This window comes from Carcharodon carcharias, chromosome 14 (genome assembly GCF_017639515.1).
Source record: "Carcharodon carcharias isolate sCarCar2 chromosome 14, sCarCar2.pri, whole genome shotgun sequence".
NCBI lineage: Eukaryota > Metazoa > Chordata > Chondrichthyes > Lamniformes > Lamnidae > Carcharodon > Carcharodon carcharias.
The window spans coordinates 1,825,657-1,848,746 of NC_054480.1; the positions used below are offsets into that span (position 1 = coordinate 1,825,657).

General features: G+C 43.5%; 1 protein-coding gene and 1 non-coding gene across 4 annotated transcripts in view; one reads left to right on the plus strand and one right to left on the minus strand.

Moving 5' to 3' along the window:
- chd6 (chromodomain helicase DNA binding protein 6) overlaps positions 1-23,090 on the plus strand; it is a 242,710-nt gene that overhangs the window by 78,872 nt on the left and 140,748 nt on the right. For all 3 annotated transcript variants that reach the window (XM_041204558.1, XM_041204557.1, XM_041204559.1), the window contains exon 3: positions 11,954-12,089. In XM_041204558.1, the coding sequence (XP_041060492.1) occupies positions 11,954-12,089 (136 nt within the window). The remainder of the gene's footprint in view (positions 1-11,953; positions 12,090-23,090) is intronic.
- LOC121287694 lies at positions 16,727-16,833 on the minus strand. The gene has a single exon (XR_005945226.1). It is a non-coding gene; the product is annotated as a U6 spliceosomal RNA (small nuclear RNA).

Consider the following 23,090-nt stretch of genomic DNA (forward strand, 5'->3'; position numbering starts at 1 on the left):
AGGCGCCCCCTCCGTGCTGCCCCTCGGACGGCGAGGCGCCCCCTCCGTGCTGCCCCTCGGACGGCGAGGCGCCCCCTCCGTGCTGCCCCTCGGACGGCGAGGCGCCCCCTCCGTGCTGCCCCTCGGACGGCGAGGCGCCCCCTCCGTGCTGCCCCTCGGACGGCGAGGCGCCCCCTCCGTGCTGCCCCTCGGACGGCGAGGCGCCCCCTCCGTGCTGCCCCTCGGACGGCGAGGCGCCCCCTCCGTGCTGCCCCTCGGACGGCGAGGCGCCCCCTCCGTGCTGCCCCTCGGACGGCGAGGCGCCCCCTCCGTGCTGCCCCTCGGACGGCGAGGCCCCCCCTCCGTGCTGCCCCTCGGACGGCGAGGCGCCCCCTCCGTGCTGCCCCTCGGACAGTGCGGTACCCCTTCTATGTTACGCCCCCGAGAGTGCAGGCATCCCTCTGTTTTCCCCCTGAGCGTGTGGTGACCCCTCTTTGCTGCATAGAAGTTTTAGGCTAGATTTTGTGGTCAAGCATCTGGTGTGGAAGTTATATGCAAATTGCAAAACATGACAAGGAAAGCGGCCTGTTTTTTCTGAGTGACTCTGCTTTGCCTTGACTCATTTGGTAAAGATACTCCAGTGGCCTATTTCCACTTGTGGATTGTATGTGCGACTGTGAGGCAACCTAATGTAATGCTGTGAGCTCGCTCAAAGTCTGTTGACACTTACTAACCAATGACATTTTTGGACAGGTCAGTGGGAATCAGGTTAAATTTGGATGTAAGCTCATTTTCCTTTGGCTGCTGTTAAGTTCATCTAGGAGTAATTTTGAGATTGCTGATGGGATTTTTGAAAGCTATTGAACTGTAAAATGAAATGAGATGACCTGGAAATTTGCTGTCTGATGGCTGTCTGACTGATGGTCAACAAACATCGGTGGGGTAACAAAAGAGTCTGTACAATTTGCAATAGTTGTGGAAAGGGCTGTGTGGAGAGGATGGATTTGTCAGGTGTGAAATGCTGGGATAGCACAGAGTCATGATGCTGAAAGTCTAAGCTCCATGGCTGGTTTACATAGTCAACAGTGTACAATTGAACATTTCCACAGTATCTGCTTTGGCACCAAATGATTGTCCACTGCTCCATATACAGGAAATGATGTTTATAGCTTGTGCTTGGATGGAAAATTGGTGGCTTGAAAATTTATTTTCAGTTATTTCAGAAGTTGGATCTCTGGGATATATGGTCACATGAGGATTGAGAGATGCTGGCCCTCTCTGGTTATAGTCTGCATTCCTCACATTCCAGCAAGCCAGCAAAGAAAGGGGCAATGGATTGTATGAGAGGATGATTTCCTAAACCCATCTTATGGCTGAAGGTCCTTGATTTAAAGTTATATCACATACCAAAGAGCAACTTAAAATGATAAAAACAAATTTGTACATGCCTCTCACGGCCTCAGGATGCCCCAAACCGCTTTGTAGCCAATGCAATGTAACCACTATTGTAAAGTAGGGAAACGGGGTAGCCAGTTGTGCGTAGCAAGCTCCCACTAACAGCAGTGAGATAAATGGCAAGATAATGTGTTTTAGTGGCACCGTTTGAATGAGAAATACTGGCCCAGGACATCAGAGAGAACCTCCCTATTCTTCAAAATAGTGCCATGGGATCTTTTTCATTCACTTGAGATAACAGACCTTAGGGTTTAATATTGATCTGAAAGACCGTATTCCAACAGCGCAGCAGTGGAGTGTCAGTTTTTGGAGTGGAGCTTGAACCCATGATTGCCTGACTCAGAAGTTAGAGTGAGATATTTGCCTCCTGTCCAACAGAATGGTCAAGAATAATTGCACACTCTGTCAATGTTTCCTTTAATTCTCTGAAGAGGTCATACAGACTCGAAATGTTTCTCTCCCCACAAATGCTGCCAGATCTGTTGAGTTTTTCCGGCATTTTCTGTTTTTACTTCAGATTTCCAGCATCTGCAATATTGTGCTTTTGTTCCCATTGATTCTCTTTGCTGTTCATGGCTGGCTTTTTGCATTACATTAGGTTGCCTCGCAGTTGCACATGCATGCATCTTAAAGGGAACATTGACTGTGTGTGGTCTGTTTGTTCCTGCACAGACTTGGATGGTGGCATAATCTGCACCTGTGCAACTTAGAGGGAACATTGCTCACAATCATACCTATCCTACATCACTATCTTACCCCACTGGCACAGTTCACAATCAGGTGGGAGTCCTCAACATTGAGCTTAGCCAAAGAGAGGGCTTATAAACACACCATCATTACAGCCCCAGGACATCACTGCAGAAGTTCCTTAAGGAATGGCTTCAGATGAATTATCTTCAGCTGCACAGTTAACATTCTCCCTTCATCCGAATGTTGGAAATAGGTTTGTTTGCTGCCAATTCCACAGGATTTGGCTCCTCAGCTAAAATTTATCCCTGTCAAAAAGAAGGACTCAATGAGAAGGATGAACCAACTGTGGCTAACAAAGGTGGTCGAGGAGAGTATCCAATCAAAAACTAAGGCATACAAAGTGGCGAAAACTAGTGGTAGGCCAGAGGATTGGGAACTTTTTAGGAATCAGCAGTGGATGACTAGCAAGCTAATAAATTGGGAGAAAATTGATTATGAAAGTAAATTGGCAAGAAATATAAAAACAAACAGCAAGAGCTTCTACGGGTATGCAAAAAGAGAGAGTGGCTAAAGTGAGCTTTGGACCCTTGGAGGATACGACTAAAGAATTGATAATGGGGAACAGGGAAATGGCAAGTAATTTAAACCAAAATTATGCATTGGTCTTCACGGTGGAGGACACTATAAACATCCCAAAGATATCAGATAAGCAAGGAGCGAATGGGAGAAATGATCATCTAACAGTCTCTATCACCAGCGACAAAGTGTATGAGAAGCTAATGGGACTAAAGGCAGACAAGTCACCAGGACCTGATGGCCTGCACCCAAGGGTTTTAAAGGAAGTGGCTGCAGAGATACTGGAGGTATTGGTCGAAATATTCCAGAACTCACTGGATTCCGGGAGGGTCCCAGCGGATTGGAAAACCGCTGATGTGACGCCCCTGTTCAAGAAGGGAGAGAGACAAAAAGCAAGACACTATAGGCCAGTCAGCCTAACATCTGTCATTGGGAAAATGCTAGAATCCATTCTTAAGGAAGAAATAGGGCATTTAGAAAAACTTAACACAATCAAACAGCGTCAACATGGTTTTGTGAAAGGGGAATCATGTTTGACAAATTTGCTACAGTTCTTTGAGGGTATAACAAGCAGAGTTGATAATGGGGAACCGGTAGATGTAGTGTATTTGTATTTCCAGAAGGCATTCGATAAAGTGCCACATAAAAGGTTATTGCAAAAAGAAAGGCACTCATGGTATTGGGGGTAATGTATTAGCATGGATTGAGGATTAGTTAGCACACACAAGACAGAGTCAGTATATTAGAACCATAGAACACTACAGCACAGACAACAGGCCATTTGGCCCTTCTAGTCTGTGCCGAAATATTATTCTGCTAATTCCATTGACCTGCACCCAGTCCATAACCCTCCAGACCCCTCCCATCCATGTATCTATCCAATTTATTCTTAAAACTTAAGAGTGAGCCCGCATTTACCACATCAGATGGCAGCCCGTTCCATACTCTCACTACTCTGAGTGAAGAAGTTGCCCCTAAACCTTTCCCCTTTCACCCTAAAGCCATGTCCTCTCGTGTTTATCTCTCCTAATTTAAGTGGAAAGAGTCTACTCGCCCCTCATAATTTTGTAAACTTCTATCAAATCTCCCCTCATCCTTCTACGCTCCAAAGAATAAAGTCCCAACCTGTTTAATCTTTCCCTGTAACTCAACTCCTTAAGACCCGGCAACATCCTAGTAAATCTTCTCTGCACTCTTTCAATCTTACTGATATTCTTCCTGTAGTTAGGTGACCAGAACTGCACACAATACTCCAAAGTTGGCCTCACCAATGTCTTATACAACCTCACCATAACATCCCAACTCCTATACTCAATACTTTGATTTATGAAGGCCAGTATGCCAAAAGCTTTCTTTACAACCCTGTCTACCTGTGACACCGCTTTCAGGGAATTATGTACCTGAACTCTCAGATCCCTTTGTTCCTCCACACTCCTCAGTGCCCTACCATTTACTGTGTATGTCCTACCTTGGTTTGTCCTTCCAAAATTCAACACCTCACACTTTTCTGCATTAAATTCCATCTGCCGTTTTCTGGCCCATTTTTCCAGTTGGTCCAGATCTCTCTGCAAGCTTTGAAAGCCTTTCTTGCTGTCCACAACGCCTCCAATCTTAGTGTCATCAGCAAACTTGCTGATCCAATTCACCACATTATCATCCAAATCATTGATATAGACAACAAACAACAATGGTCCCAGCACAGATCCCTGAGACACACCACTAGTCACAGACCTCCAGCCTGAGAAGCAATCATCCACTACCACTCTCTGTCTTCTCCCACACAGCTAATTTTGAATCCAGTTTACAAACTCTCCATGGATACCAAGTGTCTGAACCTTCTGAACTAACCTCCCATGTGAGACCTTGTCAAAGGCCTTACTAAAGTCCATGTTGATAACATCCACAGCCTTTCCTTCATCTACTTTCTTGGTAATCTCCTCGAAAAACTCTACAAGGTTCATTAAACACGACCTACCACGCACAAAGCCATGCTGACTATCCTTAATCAGCCCTTGGCTGTCCAAATAATTGTATATCCGATCTCTCAGAACACCTTCCAATAATTTACCTACTACTGACGTCAGGCTCACTGGCCTGTAATTACCTGGTTTACTTTCGGAGCCTTTTTTAAACAATGGAACAACATGAGCTACCCTCCAATCCTCTGGCACCTCACCCGTGGCTAAGGACATTTTAAATATTTCTGCCAGGGCCTCTGCAATTTCTACACTAGTCTCCCTTAAGGTCCGAGGGAATATCATGTCAGGCCTGGGGTATTTATCTACCTTTATTCGCTGTAAGACAGCAAGCACCTCCACCTCTTTAATTTCTATATGTTCCATGACACTACTGCTTGTTCCCCTTCCTTCCTTATACACTATGCCAGTTTCCCGAGTAAATACTGTTGCAAAAAAACTGTTTAAGATCTCCCCCATCTCGTGAGGCTCCACACATAGACGACCACTCTGATCTTCAAGGGGACCAATTGTGTCCCTTACTATCCTTTTACTTTTAATATACTTGTAGAAACCTTTCTTTTTGCCTTCCTGATTTCGTTCTTTAGTATTTTCTTACATTTTCTATACTCTACAAGTACCTCATTTGCTCCATGTTGCCTATACCTGCTATACACCTCTCTCTTCTTCTTAACCAGATTGCCAATATCCCTTGAAAACCAAGGTTCCCTATGCCTGTTAACTTTGCCTTTAATCCTTACAGGAACATGCAAGCTCTGCACTCTCAAAATTTCGCCTTTGAATGCCTTCCACTTACTGAACACATCCTTGCCAGAAAACAACTTATCCCAATCCACTCTTCCTAGATCCCCCTTTCTCATTTCCACAAAATTGGCCTTTCTCCAGTTTAGAATCTCAACTCGAGGATCAGACCTATCCTTATCCATAAGTAACTTAAAAATAATGACATTGTGGTCACTGGACCCAAAATATTTGCCTGCACATACTTCTGTCACCTGACCTGTCTGGTTTCTTAATAGGAGATCAAGTATTGCATCCTCTCTCGTTGGTACCTCTATATATTGATTTAGAAAACTTTCCTGAACACATTTGACAAACTCCAAGCCATCCAGCCCTTTTACAGTGTGGGAGTCCCAGTCAATATGTGGAAAGTTAAAATCTCCTACTATCACAACTTTCTGTTTCTTACATCGGTCTGCTATCTCTCTACAGATTTGCTCCTTCAATTCTCTCTGACTATTGGGCAGTCTATAATACAACCCTATTAGTGTGGTCACACCATTCCCGTTCCTCAGCTCCACCCATGGGTCTTTTTCAGGTTGGAAAGACATAACTAGTGGAGTGCCAGAAGGATCAGTCTTAGGGCCTCAATTATTTACTATCTGTATTAATGACTTGGAGGAGGGAGCAGAGTGTAATGTATCCACATTTGCTGACGATACACAAATAGGTGGGAAGGCATGTTGTGATGAGGACATAAGAAATCTGCAAGGGGATATAGATAGGCTGAATGAGTGGGCACAAACTTGGCAGATGGAGTTTAATGTAGGAAAGTGTGAGGTCATGCACTTTGGTAGGAAGAATCAAAAGGCAGACTATTATTTAAATAGAGAGAGACTCCAAAAAAGTGCAGCACAAAGGGATCTGGGTGTTCTTGTGAATGAAACACAGTTATCATGCAGATGCAGCAAGTAAATTAAGAAGGAAAATGGAATTTTGGCCTATATTGCTAGGGGATTGGAGTTCAAAAATAAGGAAGTCTTGTTACAACTGTACAGGGTGTTGGTGAGGCCACACCTGGAGTACTGTGTACAGCTTTGCTCCCTGTATTTAAAGGAGGATATACTGGCAATGGAGGCAGTTCAAAAGAGCTTCACTAGACTGATTCCTGAGATGAAGGGGTTGACTTATCAAGAATGGTTAAACAGGTTAGGCCTTTATTCATTAGAGTTCAGAAGACTGAGGGGTGATCTTATTGAAACGTACAAGATTCTGAGGGGGCTTGACAGTGTAGATCTTGAGAAGATGTTCCCACTAGTGGGGGAATCTTGAACTAGGGGACACACTTACAGAATAAGGGGGCACTCATTTAAAACTGAGATGCGAAGGAATTTCTTCTGAGGGTAGTGATTGTGACCCCAGAGAGCTGTGGAGGCTAGATCACAAAGCATTTAAAAAGGAGGTAGATAGATTTTTGAAATACCAGGGAGTTGAAAGTTATGAGGAGCGCCGGCTGAGGAAGAGGAGCTGAGGCCTGGAGCAGATCAGCCATGATCTTATTGAATGGCAGGGCAGGCTTGAGGGGCCAAATGGCCTACTTTTGCTCCTATTTCTTATGTTCTTTTGTATCAAATAGACATAGCGGATGATAACAGGATAAACAAGTTAGATGTAGAACAAAAAGCAGAGTAGGGGTTAAGGGCATTTGTGAGAAATGGAGGTTTTTTAAAATATGTTTGGGGAAATATTGTGTTATTCTGTAAAGAAGGCTGTTTGTGTTCGTGTGTGTGTATAATTTAATTAAGCTCGGCAGAGATTAATAGGAGACAAGCTGTCTGAGGAATTTAAAACATGAAAAGGACAGACGTGTCAGGCTTAAGGTACAAGTGAATAGATTAGATCTAACATTTGTATTTTTAGATAAGTTGAGAGTTTGAATACCAAAAGGAAGTCAGAAGTGACAAGAAACATGTTTGCAACTTGCAGAAGCGCCATAGGTAAGTAGAAGTGGGGATATTATATTTTATTGACCCGAAAGCAAAGACAAAATGGAGACATGAAAGACCTTATATTTGGAAGGATTTGAGTTTCAAATAGGCGTGAAAACAATGGAATCTGAGCTGAAAGGGGAAAAAGGTATTTGAGTTACTGTTAACTGTGAGATGTAGCTGTTGAGCTGGAACTGAGCTGGGAATGTTGGAGCTGGTAGCTCTGGCTGGGAGAAGATACAGGTTTGAATCGGCTATCCAGTCAAGCCAGAAAAGTCTTGGGCTGCAAAAAGCAGTTTTGTTCTGAAGTTTGGATTTCCACAGCAAATTAGAAGAGAGCTACAGGTCATGTGGTATGCCCTTATTAAAGCTACAGCAGTTTGCCTTGGGTAATATTACGGGGTTTTTATAGTTAAGTACCTATAAGGGAATGTTGCCTGGAGGGTGTTCACTTGTGGGTCTGACCAAATAGAGTGCCTTTTTGGGGAATGTTTTGTAAGACTAAGTTTAGCTGTGTATCTGTAATCTGGTGTGCTTAAGTTTTCTTTTATTCTTGTTAATAAAACTTTATTTTTAATCTTAAAATCCCAAAGGTGTTACTGGGTGACTTGCTGTTGAGATCAGCACGTCGTCATCTTGTTTTCAGAATGCAAAAAAAAGACTGTGGCCCATAAGCCAAGTTTCTCTCTGGGATTTGGTTTGCGCAGCAGTTAACATCAGCTGTTATCATACTGTAGGCCATATATAGGCGGGCACAAAATGGCATTCTATAGGGATCAGTGATGGGACCACTGATGTGCACATTTTCTAGCGGTAAAGCTTTTGGTTCAGAATTTGAAGTATAATTTCAAATTTTGCTGTCAGTACCTACTTGGGATTGTTCATGGTAAGTACTGAGGAAGACTGACAAAATATAAGAAAATATTAATTAACTTGGAGATTGGGCTTGTAATTGGAAACTTAATTTCTATTAAGTTAAGTAGAGATGGTATGTTTGCTTACAATATGGAGGCCACGTATTCTTGGATAAAAGCCTAAATGGGATAGAGGAACAACAAGGGGTCAGGGTACAGTTAATTTTTTAACTGCCCTCTGAAGTAGCCTAGCAAACCACTCAGTTGCATCAAACTGCAAATGCAGCAGTTCCTGAAGAAAGTCCCTGCCACTTTCTCAGAACAGCTAGGGATGAGACAGACTTGCCAGAACCTTCCAATCTGAGAATGTATTAAAAGAACACAACTCCTCTGATAACGTTGCACCCCACAGCACCATCTGGCTTGGGCTGGCAAGAGACATCCTAATTGACCTAGAGTTCAAATAGACCAACCAGTAGCAACAGTGTGTACCATCCACAAGATGCACTGCAGCAACTCTCCAAGGCTCCTTAGACAGCACCTTCCAAACCCATGACCACTACCATCTGGAAGGACAAGGGCAGCAGACACATGGGAACACCACCACCTGGAAGTTCCCCTCCAAGCCATGCACCATCCTGACTTGGAAATATATCGCCGTTCCTTCACTGTCGCTGGCTCAAAATCCTGGAACTCCCTGCCAAACAGCACTGTGGGTGTACCTACACCACATGGACTGCAGCAGTTCAAGAATGCAGCTCACTACCACCTTCTTGGGGACAATTAGGGATGGGCAATAAATGCTGGCCTGGTGGACATCCACATCTGTAATTGAACACAAGGAACCATATCAATATAGATATAAAACCAGGGCAGAAACTGTTTATTATGTAATTGGTGGTTTAGCTCCGAACCCCCAATGCCTTGCCACCAGCTACAAGGTTCTAGTTATTAGTGTGATGGAATACTTGCCACTTGCCTAGTTGAGTGCATCTGCAACAACACTTTAGAGGCTCCACATCGTCCAGGATAAAGCACTTCCCTTGGTCAGTGCCTTTGAAATGAGGCTGCGTTCACTCCCTCCTCCACCAGCACGTCAAGGCTGCAGTATACACTGCAGCAACTTGCCGTGATTACTTCAACAACCCCTTCCTGCCCTCCAGCAGCCAGAAGGACAGGGGTAGCAATATTACCTGCAAGTTCCCCTCCAAGTAACATACCATCCTGGCTTGGAACTATACCATAATTTCTTCAGCTTTGCTAGGTCAAAATCCTGGAGCACCCTACTTGATAGTACAATGGGAGTACCTTCAACACACAGGTTACAGTAGTTGGAAGATTCAACCACTATCTTCGGAGGGTAATTAGGGGTGGGCAATAAGTGCCAACCTTACCACCGTTGCCTGCATCCCAAGAACAATCATTTTATTCCTTAAATTGCCAGTTGCAATGCTCCCTATTTGTCTTTGAGTAATGCATGCCAGAGGTGTCTCAGATTTGATCTGCAGCCTTGTTGTCAGCCATGACGATGAAAATGTCATGGATGCTATGACTGAAAGATAAAAAACACAGGCTTAGGCTTCATGCTTTCACATTTGGTGACCCCTGGGATAAAGAGGATAAAAAGAGACCCACTCCTTGTTATTTTAGGACATTGATGCTTTCACTAAATATCAGGTGTTTAGCCAGGAGACTCTGCACAGAGTATTTTGATCTGTCACACTCAGCAGTCATTTTGGTAAGCTTTGCCCTATTTCATGAGGGCACACAATGTGGGACTGCACCAAGGGTGAAACGATTAGAAGAGAAGACTAGAAAAATGTGAAAATATGTTTTAGAACCTGGGGTACTGTAGGCCATGAGTTTTGAGTTCCTTGGAATGAGTTGGAGTGAGAATGTTCTAATTACTCTACTGACTCTTGTAGTTGGTCATCTGAATCCCTCAGCAGGGTTAGTGTTTCACAGTTTAATTCAACTAATAAGTTTTATATATGAAGAGATATAGCACACACCAAAACAGACTCTCATAGAAAACACAGTGCTTCCTAAACCTTTGAGCCTCTTTATCTCTTAGCATAACTTTAGTAGTTTCTTTAATTTATGGAAGAAACAATGCATTCCAAAGACTGGCTCAGATTTATACTCATGGCTGTGGCCACAACCTGCTCCTGTCAACAGTAAGTTATCAGGTCAGTTCATTGATGAGACATAAATTGTGTTTCATAGCTCTTGATGTCATCTCTGCACTTTTTACATGAAGGTCTTGCATGTACAATTTTTTTAAAGCAGATATATCTCAATTTGAGGCGTTTAGTCCAAGTTCATGATGTTTCCTGAAGTGGAATTTATAGCATTGCCATCTACTTCCACTCCACAATGCTGTTTATTTCCCCGGATTCCCTCTCAACTCCTGAAGGTGCTGACTCTTACTGTGTATAGTTCTAAACACTTTGTAGTCCTAAGGTACTTTGCTAGAGAGCCCAGATCCTATATGTGAGCCTTGAGTACCACGTAAGCCTCCTCCAGTTGCACATCCCCTGCTTTTAATCACTCTACCACTTATGGCCATGCCTTTAGCTACCTAAGCCCTAACCTCTGGAATTCCCTTTGCTGCCTTCCTTTAAGATGTTGCATAAAGCCTAGTTTTTTGAACAAGCCTTTGGTCACCTGTCATAATATTTCCTTGTGTGACTCAGCGTAAGAGTTTGGCTGATAACGTTCGTGTGAAGCACTTTGGGGCATTTTACTATGTTAAAGGCGCTACATCAATTCAGGTTATTGTTGAAGTGGACTTAAAGCACAAGCATTTGACTCATAGAGTCATGGACCAATGGAGCACAGAAGGAGGCCGTTCAGTTCATTGTGTCTGTGCTGGCAATTTGAAAGATGCTAGAATAATATGACTGAGCCATGGCTGATACTTTGTGATTCCAGAGCTGTACTGCATGAGTTTAGCACAGACACTGACTTAGTGCAATAATCCCCCAGAGCCCTAGTTTGGTTCACTGGTTGTTCAGGTAAATACCGTGGCTACAAGAGCAGGGCAGAGGTTGGAAATTCTGCAGCAAGTAACTCACCTCCTGATTCCCCAAAGCATGTCAACCAGTTACAAGGCACAAGTCAGGAGTGTGATGGAATATTCATCACTTGCCTGGATGAGTGCAACCCCGACAACACTCAAAAAGCTTGATACCATCCAGAACAAAGCAGGCTGCTTGATTGGCACCCGTCCACCACCTTCAGCATTCACTCCCTCCAACACCAACCACAGTAGCAGCAGTGTGTATCATCTACAAGATGCACTGCAGCAACTCACCAAAGCTCCTTCGACAGTACCTTCTATTACTACCAAGAAGGAGAAGGGCAGCAGATGCATGGGAACACCACCACCTGGAAGTTCCCCTCCAAGTTACTCACCATCCTGACTTGGAAATACATCGCCGTTCCTTCACTGTCGCTAGGTCAAAATCCTGGAGCTCCCTCCCTAACAGCACTGTGGGTGTACCCACACCACATGGACTGCAGCGGTTCAAGAAGGCAGCTCACCACCACCTTCTCAAGCAGTTAGAAATGGGCAATAAATGTCGGCCTAGCCAGTAATGCGCACCTCCCGTGAAAGAATACATTTAAAAAATTGTCTTCCATTGTACACTTAAGAAGAGATGTTATAAGGGAAATAATTTACTAAACATTTTTTTAAATTATTTCATTGTAGCAAAGAGCAAGGCCCAACACCAACTGAAAAGAAGAAGAAAGGCAAAAGGAAAAATGGTGTTCCGGGGGAGAATTCCGAACAGGAGCAGTCGGCAGCAAAGGCATCGCAGGCCACAGAGGAGCTAACGGATGCACAGGTAAAGCTGGTTATTTTGGCCAACTCCCAGAATTGTCCAGGTGAATTATGAAAGGTTTATGGGCTCTGATGAAGTTTTGAAGAGAGGAAGGGCCATAAATAGGAGAAGTAATTCAAAACTTTCATCCAGTAGGAATTTGAGAAGCTTGAAATGTAACTGGAAGGGGTGGTAAATGTAGGCATTTAAAAAAAAAAGCTGCCAGGTGGTCATTGCGTTGTCCAGAATGATACTGAACAACTTAGACAAGGAGTGACACTGGAGCCCACAGGCCAGAGACAATGCCCGGCTGGACGGACAGACTAGACAATGTGCTGGGGTCGATCCCCAGTCAGTGCTGTTATGTGCTGTCTACAGGCAGTGTTTTGGTGTCACAATTGTCTTCAATTTTGTTGGGTTAAGCAAGAGAAAAATCAGCCACAGTTTCTGTTCCTGGTGGCTACGCATTGATGAATGTCCAATGCTTCCAAGTGTATGAGTGTGACCAAGCTTGGAATTAGTTGCGATGGCCTGTGATGGTATCATCGGTTGACACCAGTTGTCCAGATTGCCCATCTGGCTGACTGAGGAAATCCCCCAGGAATTGAAATGTGCAGGAAGAACACCTAAGCTATATCCAGTATAATGTTATTGTCGGAATAATGAGCCCAAAAACCTTGTGATGCACTTGGATTGACCTCATGAAATTTTTGATCTCAAAATCCTTGCGTCATGTAACTTAATATGCATTCCTCAGAACTTTTTGAGTTGGCCTGTATTTCTAATGACGTATTAAACTCCACTGGAGTAGATCACATAACACTATTTCGAAGAAGAGCAGGGGAGCGCTCCCTGGTGTCCTGGCCAATATTTATCCTTCGACCAGTATCATTGAAACAGACTATCTGATGATTTATCTCGTTACTGTTTTTGGGATCTTGCTGTGTGCAAATTAGCTGCCTAGTTTCCTACAGCATTGAATCCATTTCAAAAACATACTTAAAAACAAAAAAACTGCGGATGCTGGAAATCCAAAACAAAAACAGAATTACCTGGAAAAACTCAGCAGGTCTGGCAGCATCGGCGGAGAAGAAAAGAGTTGACGTTTCGAGTCCTCATGACCCTTCGACAGAACTTGCGTTCGAGTCCAAGAAAGAGTTGAAATATAAGCTGGTTTAAGGTGTGTGTGTGGGGGGCGGAGAGATAGAGAGACAAAGAGGTGGAGCGGGGGGGCGGGGGTGTGGTTGTAGGGACAAACAAGCAGTGATAGAAGCAGCTCATCAAAAGATGTCAACGACAATAGTACAATAGAACACATAGGTGTTAAAATTAAAGTTGGTGATATTATCTAAACGAATGTGCTAATTAAGAATGGATGGTAGGGCACTCAAGGTATAGCTCTAGTGGGGGTTTTTTTTTATGTAATGGAAATAGGTGGGAAAAGGAAAATCTTTATAATTTATTGGGAAAAAAAAAGGGGGAAGGGGGAAACAGAAAGGGGGTGGGGATGGGGGAGGGAGCTTACGACCTAAAGTTGTTGAATTCAATATTCAGTCCGGAAGGCTGTAAAGTCTGTCCGCAAGAATGACCCAAACCTCCCTGTCGCTTGCCATTTCAACACTCCACCCTGCTCTCTTGCCCACATGTCTGTCCTTGGCTTGCTGCATTGTTCCAGTGAAGCCCAACGCAAACTGGAGGAACAACACCTCATCTTCCGACTAGGGACTTTACAGCCTTCCGGACTGAATATTGAATTCAACAACTTTAGGTCGTAAGCTCCCTCCCCCATCTCCACCCCCTTTCTGTTTCCCCCTTCCCCCTTTTTTTTTCCCAATAAATTATAAAGATTTTCCTTTTCCCACCTATTTCCATTATATAAAAAAAAACCCCCACTAGAGCTATACCTTGAGTGCCCTACCATCCATTCTTAATTAGCACATTCGTTTAGATAATATCACCAACTTTAATTTTAACACCTATGTGTTCTATTGTACTATTGTCGTTGACATCTTTTGATGAGCTGCTTCTATCACTGCTTGTTTGTCCCTACAACCACACCCCCGCCCCCCCGCTCCACCTCTTTGTCTCTCTATCTCTCCGCCCCCCACACACACACCTTAAACCAGCTTATATTTCAACTCTTTCTTGGACTCGAACGCAAGTTCTGTCGAAGGGTCATGAGGACTCGAAACGTCAACTCTTTTCTTCTCCGCCGATGCTGCCAGACCTGCTGAGTTTTTCCAGGTAATTCTGTTTTTGTTTTCAAAAACATACTTACTTGGCTTTAAAGTGTTTTGGGCATCCTGAGCCTGTGGAAGGTGTATTATTTTTTGAATAATTTTTTTAAATGAATTCATTCACAGGATGTGGATGTCGCTGGCTAGGCCAGCATTTATTGCCCATCCCTAATTGCCCTTAAGGTGGCGGTGAACCACCTTCTTGAAATGCTGCAGTACATCCACAGTGCTGGTAGGAAGAGTGTTCCAGAATTTTGACCCAATGACAGTGAAGGAGCAGCAATATATTTCCAACTCGGGGTTGTGAGTGACTTGGAGGGGAACTTGCAGGTGGTGGTGTTCCCATGTATCTGCTGCGCTTGTTCGAGGTAGCAGAGGTTGTCGGTTTGGAAGGTGCTGTCGAAGGAGCCTTGGTGAATTCCTGTAGTGCATCTTGTAGATGGTACACACTGCTGCTACTGTGCATCAATGAGGGAGGGAGTGAACGTTTAAGGTGGTGAACGGGGTGCCAGTCATGTGGGCCACCTTATCCTGGTTGGTGTTGAGCTTCATGAGTGTTGTTGGACCTACAGTCATAAAGGCAAGTGGCGAGCATTCCATCACGCTTCTGGAACATAGGAACAGGAGTAGACCATTCAGCATCTTGAGCCTGCTCTGCCATTCCAAAGTCTCAACCGCTAACATATAGAAGGTCAAGGGCAGCAGATGCGTGCGAACTCTACCACCTGGAAATTCCCTTCTGAGCCACTCACCGTCCTGACTTGGAAATATATCGGCCGTTCCTTCACTGTCACTGGGTCAAAATCCTGGAACTCCCTCCCTAACAGCACTGTGGGTGTACCTACGCCACATGGACTGCAGCGGTTCAAGAAGGCAGCTCATCACCACCTTCTCAAGGGCAACTAGGGATGGGCAATAAATGCTGGCCCAGCCAGTGAAGCCCTCAGCCCATAAAAATTGAATTTTTAAAAAATCATGGCTGATCTATCTCAACACCATTTTCCCACAGCATCCCCATATCCTTGGGCCAGAATTTTTACCCTGGGCGGGTGGGCGAACGAGCGTAAAATGATGTGTGATGACGTTGGGCGAAGGGTCCAGCGTCGTTGTGCATTTGCGTCATATTTCAGTTGGTGGGTGCTCGCAGGAGTCAGCAGCGCAACCACCAACAATTAATAGGCCTATTGAGGGCATTAAAGTATCAATAAAATGTAATTTTCCACTGCCCATCCAAGCTTACGGTTGGCAGGCGGACGAAAAGGCCAAGTGGCCTTTCCATTTTTTAGGAACCCTCGTTGACAGGTGGGATGAGGTTTCCAACAGCAATTAAAAATAAAATAAGAATTTTAAATTTTCATTAATAACATGCCCCGCTCATGTGGGGGGTATGTTTTTTTTAGCATTTTTAAATTCATTATTTTTGATTTTTTTTTATATCTTCAGCCCCCTGAGGCAGCTGTGTACCTCAGGGAGCTTTTCCTGCGTGCATCTGCGTGCATGTCCGAAGTAACCCGCTCACCTTCCCCCTCCCCCCACACAGGCAGAGTGCAGGAGTGAAATCGCAGTTGCAGTCCAATCGCGGGTGACGGTCAGCTTCCCTCTTGCCCCCACTGAGCCTGCCCGATGAGGGCAAAATTCTGCCCTTGATATCTTTAATATCTAGAAATCTATCGATCTCTGTCTTGAACATAATCAATGACTGAGCTTCCACAGCCCTCTGGCGTAGAGAATTCCAAAGATTCACCACCCTCTGAGTGAAGAAATTACTCCACATCTCAATCCTAAATGGCCTACCTCTTATCCTGAAACTGTGTCCTGTAGTTTTAGCTCCCCTAGCTAGGGGCAACATCCTGCATCTACCCTGTCCAGCCTTGTAAGAATGTTGTATGCTTCAATGAGATCACCTCTTATTCTTCTAAACTCTAGAGAATACAGGCCTAGTCTCCTCAATCTCTCCTCATAGGACAATCCCATCATCCCAGGTATCAGTCTGGTGAACCTCCGTTGCATCCTTCCTTAAGTAAGAAGACTAAAACTGTACACAATACTCCAGGCGCGGTATCACCAAGGCTTTATACAGTTGCAGCTTTACGCCTGTACTTAAACCCTCTTGCAATAAAGGCCAACTCCATTTACCTTCCTAATTGCTTTTTGCACCTGCACGCTAGCGTTCAGTGATTCACGAACAAAGACACCCAGGTCCCTTTGGACATCAACACTTCCCAACCCCTCACTATTTAAGAAATACTCTGCATTTCTGTTTTTCATACCAAAGTGAATAACTTCACATGTTTCCACATTATATTCCATCTGCCATGTTCCTGCCTGCTCACTTAGCCTGTCTAAATCCTCTTGAAGCCTCTTTGCATCCTCCTCACAACTTAATTCCCACTAAGATTGTGTCATCAGCAAATTTGGAAATATTGCATTTTGAAACGCTTCACGAATTTGCGTGTCATCCTTGCGCAGGGGCCATGCTAATCTTCTCTGTATCGTTCCAATTTTAGTATATGTGCTGCCGAAGAGAGCACAATATTGCATTTTGTCCCAACATCCAGATCATTGATATAAATTGTGAACAGCTGGGGCCCAAGCACTGATCCTGTGGGAGCCCACTAATCACAGTCTGTCAATCTGAGAATGGTTTATTCCTACTGTTTTCTGCCTGTTAACCAATCCTCAATCCATGCCAGTATTTTACCCCCACTCCCATATGCACTCATTTTGCTTATTGACTGTTTGTGTGGACTTTATCGAAAACCTTCTGAAAATCCAAATACAACAACATCCTGCATACTACACACCCACTGGTTTCTCCCTTATCTATTCTGCTAGTTTCATCCTCAAGAAACTCCAACAGATCTGTCAAACATGATTTCCCTTTCATAAAACCATGTTGACTCTGTCCAGCCCTACCATTGTTTTCCAAGGTGCTTTAGTCAGGCTAAATTAATAGGCAAGGACTTGGCAGATGAAATATAATGTGGAAAAATGTGAAGTTATCCATTTTGGGAGGAAGACAAAAATTGAGAGTATTTCTTAAATAGTGAGTAGTTCCTTGTTTTCTCTCTCCCTCCTTTCTTAAATAGTGGGGTTACATTTGCTACCTTCCAATCTGCAGGAACCATTCCAGAGCCTGTGGAATTTTTAAAGATGATCACCAATGCATTCACTATCTTTACACTCTTTTGACACTCTGGATGTAGATCATCAGATCCATGGAATTTATCTACTTTAAGTCCCATTAATTTCTCCAGTACAACTTTTCTACTAATACTAATTTCTTTCAGGTCCTCAATCTCGCTAGCCCCTTGTTCCCTAGTATTTCAGGGAGGTTATTTTGTAACTTCTCTGTGAGGACAGGTACTAAGTATTTGTTTAGTTTCTGTGCCATTTCCTTATTCCCCATTATAAATTCTCCTGTCTCTGTCTGTAATGGGCCCACATTTGTCTTTACTAACCTTTCCCTTTTTATATACTTATAGATGCTTTTACAGTCCGCTTTTATGTTTCTCACTAGTTTACTTTCATATGCCATTTTCTCTTTCTTTATCAGTTTCTTGGTCTTCCTTTGCTGAATTCGAAAATACTCTCAATCCTCAGGCTTACAACTTTTTTGGCAACTTTATAAGTCTCTTCCTTTGATCTAAAGCAATCTTTAAGTTCTCTTGTTAGCCATGGTTGGATCACCTTTCCTGCTGGGTTTTTGTGCCATAAAGGAATGTATATTTGTTGTAAATCATGTATTAATTCATTAAATGCTAGCCATTGCTTGTCTACGTCATACCTTTGATGTAGTTTCTCAATCTACCATAGCCAGTTTGCCCTTTGTACCTTTGTAGTTTCCCTCGTTTCGATTTAAGATCCTAGTTTCAAACTTTACGTAAAAACCTTACTTGTGCCTTGTAGATGGTGGGCAGGCTTTGGAGAAGTAGGTGATGAGTTGCCCTATGCAAGATTCCGAGCCTTTGACCTGCTCTTGAAGCCACTGTATTTATATGGCTAGTTCAGTTCAGTTTCTGGTCAATGGTGACCTCAGGATGTCAATAGTGGGGGAATTCAGCAATGGTAATGCCATTGAATATTAGGAATCTTTTTTTTTACAAAATTGAAAGTGAAGGGCATCAAAATTTCCAAGGTTGCAATAGACGTTTGCTACTTGCATAAATAAAAACAAAAAAACTGCGGATGCTGGAAATCCAAAACAAAAACAGAATTACCTGGAAAAACTCAGCAGGTCTGGCAGCATCGGCGGAGATAAACATCAACTCTTTTCTTCTCCGCCAATGCTGCCAGACCTGCTGAGTTTTTCCAGGTAATTCTGTTTTTGTTTGCTACTTGCACTCTGGTTGGGAGTCACTGACCATAGTCTGCAGTGCTTACATCTTTCCAGTGACCAGCTTCATAACTGACACTCCATGTGTGTGGTGGGATGAGCTACCACAGCAAAGGAGCTAAAGATAAAAGTAGAGGACATTTTATCTTAATCCAGCAATCGAGAAATCCATTGGATCAGGCGGAAAGCTGATTATACGTATCCTGTTCCTGTTTTTAAACCAACATTGTACCCAATCCTGTCATTTTCCTGACTGGCGGGAGGAGTTTAAATTGTCCGCATTGAGCGGGTATAAAAATCAGCATTCTGCCGGATCCCACCTGATGAGTTTGGGCAAAATTTTCCCCAGAATCTCTCTGCTGTTGGGATTGATTGGTTCTGGTGAGTTAGGAAGTGGTTGAACACTGCGTTTGGTCTGAACACAGGCAGTATGTAAATTCTTGCTGTTGCTTTGCTAATGTCAACTGAGCAAATAGCATGTCATGGCAAGTCTTTAAGTTGTTGATTTTACTCTGGGTGACAATGGAAGAATATTCCTCTATTTAATAGCGAATGGGACTAGTGAGACAATAAGAGCCCATAATGTCAGAAGCTGTCTGTTCTTTCTAACAAATCTGTTTTTCTAGCACTTTGTTTTTATTTGAATTTTGGCATTACTTTTATTTTGTTATTTCTACCTTGAATTCCTTGAATGTACAGCGTATGTTGAAATGAGGATATTTGCTCAGTAAAATTAAGTGTGCTGTGTTTTTATTCTGTACCAATGATTTTGCTATGATTCTTTGGTACAAATAACCTTTTGATGTAACGGGTGTGTTTTAGGTTCTGGCACAGCTGTCTGCGTGTGTGTGTGTGTGTGTTGTGATTTAGAAATGGCAACCACTGAGTGAAGCGACAAGCAGTTGCTTGGTAGTGCGACATGTTGCACTCAGGAGGACCGCAAGGCTCCCTTAGCTTCGGGTAATTCAAAAAAGCTTCAAGGCTTGAACACATTCCTTTTGTTTGCAGAGAACGGGTCCCTGTGTATGAATGTATGTCGCTTCTAGCAAGACCCAGGCTCCTGACATCACCTGAGCCTGAACGACGTGTCATTTGATTAAAGTTGCCAATTTATTTCAAACATTACTAATTTTATGAGCTCAACTGATTATCTTAAATTGGCTCTTAGTACAGCTTTTAGCACTCTCAGGATTGTTCAGCAAGTGCTGCCCAATCATAGAATCACAGAATAGACATTTCTGTTGAAAAGTTTCGCCATTGAGTGTCTCTTTAGTGATATTTAAGCTGCAAAGTGGGGAAAAAAGTGAATTAATTTCATTCAGATTCCAGGTCATCTCCTGAGCCTGTTTCCAGATGTTGTCATAAAGGGTAGGATGCAAAAATGGATGGGAAAGCAAGCAGTGAGGATGACACAAAGAGCCCACAGAGGGATATAGATAGGTTAAGTGAGTGGGCAAAAACTTGGCAGGTGAAATATAAGAACATAAGAAATAGGAGCAGAAGTAGGCCATTTGGCCCCTCAAGCCTGCCCCGCCATTCAATAAGATCATGGCTGATCTGCCACAGGCCTCAACTACTCTTTTGTGCCAGCTCCTCATAGCCCTCAACTCCCCAATATTTCAAAAATCTATCTACCTCTTTAAATACTTTCAATGACTTAGCCTCCACACTTCTCTGAAGTAGAGAATTCCAGACATTCAGTACCCTCTAAGAGAAGAAATTCCTTCACATCTTGGTTTTAAATGAGTGTCCCCTTATTCTGTAACTACGTCCCCTAGTTCGAGATTCCCCTACTAGTGGAAACGTCTTCTCAACATCTACCCTGTCAAGCCCCCTCAGAATCTTGTATGTTTTAACAAAATCACCCCTCAGTCTTCTGAACTCTAATGAATAAAGGCCTAACCTGTTTAACCATTCTTGATAAGTCAACCCCTTCACCCCAGGAGTCAGCCTACTGAATCTCTTTTGAACTGCTTCCATTACTAGTATATCCTTTTTTAAATACGGGAACCAAAACTGTACACTGTACTCCAGATGCAGCCTCACCAACACCCTGTACAATTGTAATAATAACATGGGAAAATATGAGGTTATGCACTTTGGCAGGAAGAATGGAGGAGCTGAATATTATTTAACTGGAGAAAGACTGCAGAAAGCTACAGCACAAAGGGATTTGGGAGTCCTTGTGCATGAATCACAAAAGGCTAGCAAATAAGTTCAGCAGGTTAATAGGGAAGGCGAATGGAATGTTGGCCTTTATCTCAAAGGGAATGGAGTATAAAAATAGGGAAGTCTTGCTAAAACTATACAAGGCACTAGTTAGACCACGCGTAGAATACAGTTTTGGTCCCCTTATCTGAGGAAAGATATACTGGCATTGGAGGCAGCCCAGAAAAGGTTCACTAGGTTGACCCTTGGTGTGGAAAGATTTTCTTATAAAGAAATGTTGAGTAGGTGGGGCCTGTACTCATTGGAGTTTAGGAGAATGAGAGGCGACTTTATTGAAACATTTAAAATTCTTAGGGGGCTTGACAGGGTAGATTCTGAGAGGTTGTTTCCTCTTGTGGTAGAGTCTAGGACCAGAGGGCATAACCTCAGAGTAAGGTGTCAGCCATTTAAGACAGAGCTGAGGATGAATTTCTTCTCTGAGGATAGTGAATCTGTGGAATTCTTTACTGTACATGGTCATTAAGTATATTCAAGGCTGAGATAGACAGATTTTTAATCAGTAAGGGAATCAAGCGTTATGGGGAAAAGGCAGGAAAGTGGAGTTGAGGATTATCAGATGAGCCATGCTCTCATCGAATGGTGGACCGAATGGCCTACTTCTGCTCCCACATCTTATGGTCTTTTGGGTAACCATGAGAAGTGTATTTGGGGAGCATTTGCATTAGCAAATGCAAAGTTGACAAGACTGAAACTAATGTTGCCCTTGTCCTTCTAGATGATAGTTGTTGTGGGTTTGGAAGGTACTGTCTAAGGAGCCTTGGTGAGTTTCTGCAGTGCATCTGATAGATGGTACACACTGCTGCTACTGTATGTTGGTGGTGGAGGGAGTGAATGTTTGTGGATGGAGTGCCAATCAAGTGGACTGCCTTGTCCTGGATGATGTCAAGCTTATTAAGTGTTGTTGGAGCTGCACTCATTCAAGTGATGTATTCCATCACACTCCTGACTTGTGCCTTGTAGATGATGGACAGGCTTTGGGGGTGTCAGGAGGTGAGTTACTCGCCACAGGATTCCGAGCCTCTGACCTGCCCTTGAAGCCACAGTATTTATGTGGCTAGTCCAGTTCAGTTTCTGGTCAATGGTAACCCCAGGATGTTGATAGTGGGGGATCCAGCGATGGCAATGCTGCTGAATGTCAGGTTGCGATGGTTAAGTTCTCTCTCATTGGAAATGTTACTTATCACTTGTCAGCCCAAGCCTGGATATTGTCTAGGTCATGCTGTATTTGAAAATGGATGGCTTCAATATCTGAGGAATCTCGAATGGTGCTGAACATTGTGCAATCACCAGAGAACATCCCCACTTCTGACCTTATGATGGAAGGAAGGTCATTGATGAAGCAATTGAAGATGTTTTGGCCAAGGACACTATCCTGAGGAACTCCTGCAGTGATGTCCTGGAACTGAGATGATTGACCTCCAGCAACCACAATCATCTCCCCTTGTGCTAGGTATGACTCCAGCCAGTGGAGAACTTTGCCCCTGATTCCCATTGACTTCAGTTTTGCTGGGGCTCCTTGATGCCATTCTTGTAAAATGCTGCCTTGATGCCAAGGGCAGTCACTCTCACCTCAAGTTGTTGCTCCTTATTGGCATTCTAATTTGTGTAGTTTTGCTGTTGCGGAAAATCTTCAGGTTAAAATTTAAAACTTGAAGCTGTAGAACTACCTTTGGGAAGGTTTCAGTGGTGCATCGAAACAAGGAACAGGAGCTGGACATACAGTCCCTCGAGGCTGTTCTGCCATTGACTGATTTGCATTTCAACTCCATTTACCTGTCTTGGCTCCATATCGCTCAATCCTCTTACCCAATGAAAAACTATGAATCTCAGTTTTTACTTTTCAGTTGGCAGAGGCATTGTGCAGGTCTGGACCACTGACCTGACTAAAATGAGCGTAAGACTTGCCTCTTAAGTATTGCTGAAAAAAGAGACATGTCCCAAGTTTTACATTTTGCACTCACCAGGCCATGCACAGGGATACCAGTAAAAAGGGGAAAACAATAATTTATAATGTATCTGAAGAGAGTGCTGATTGATTGGCAACTGGCATTGCCATGGAGAATGCAGCACTGATGGTGACTAACAATTAACTGTCAAGTATTGTTTGAAATTTAAACCAGGCAGCTTGACCCTATTTGGTCAAGGCATTCCCCTGAGGAATGCGTCAGCGAATGACTGTTCCATATTTTGTTTAGCCGAAATACTGTATGTATATGTTCTTTC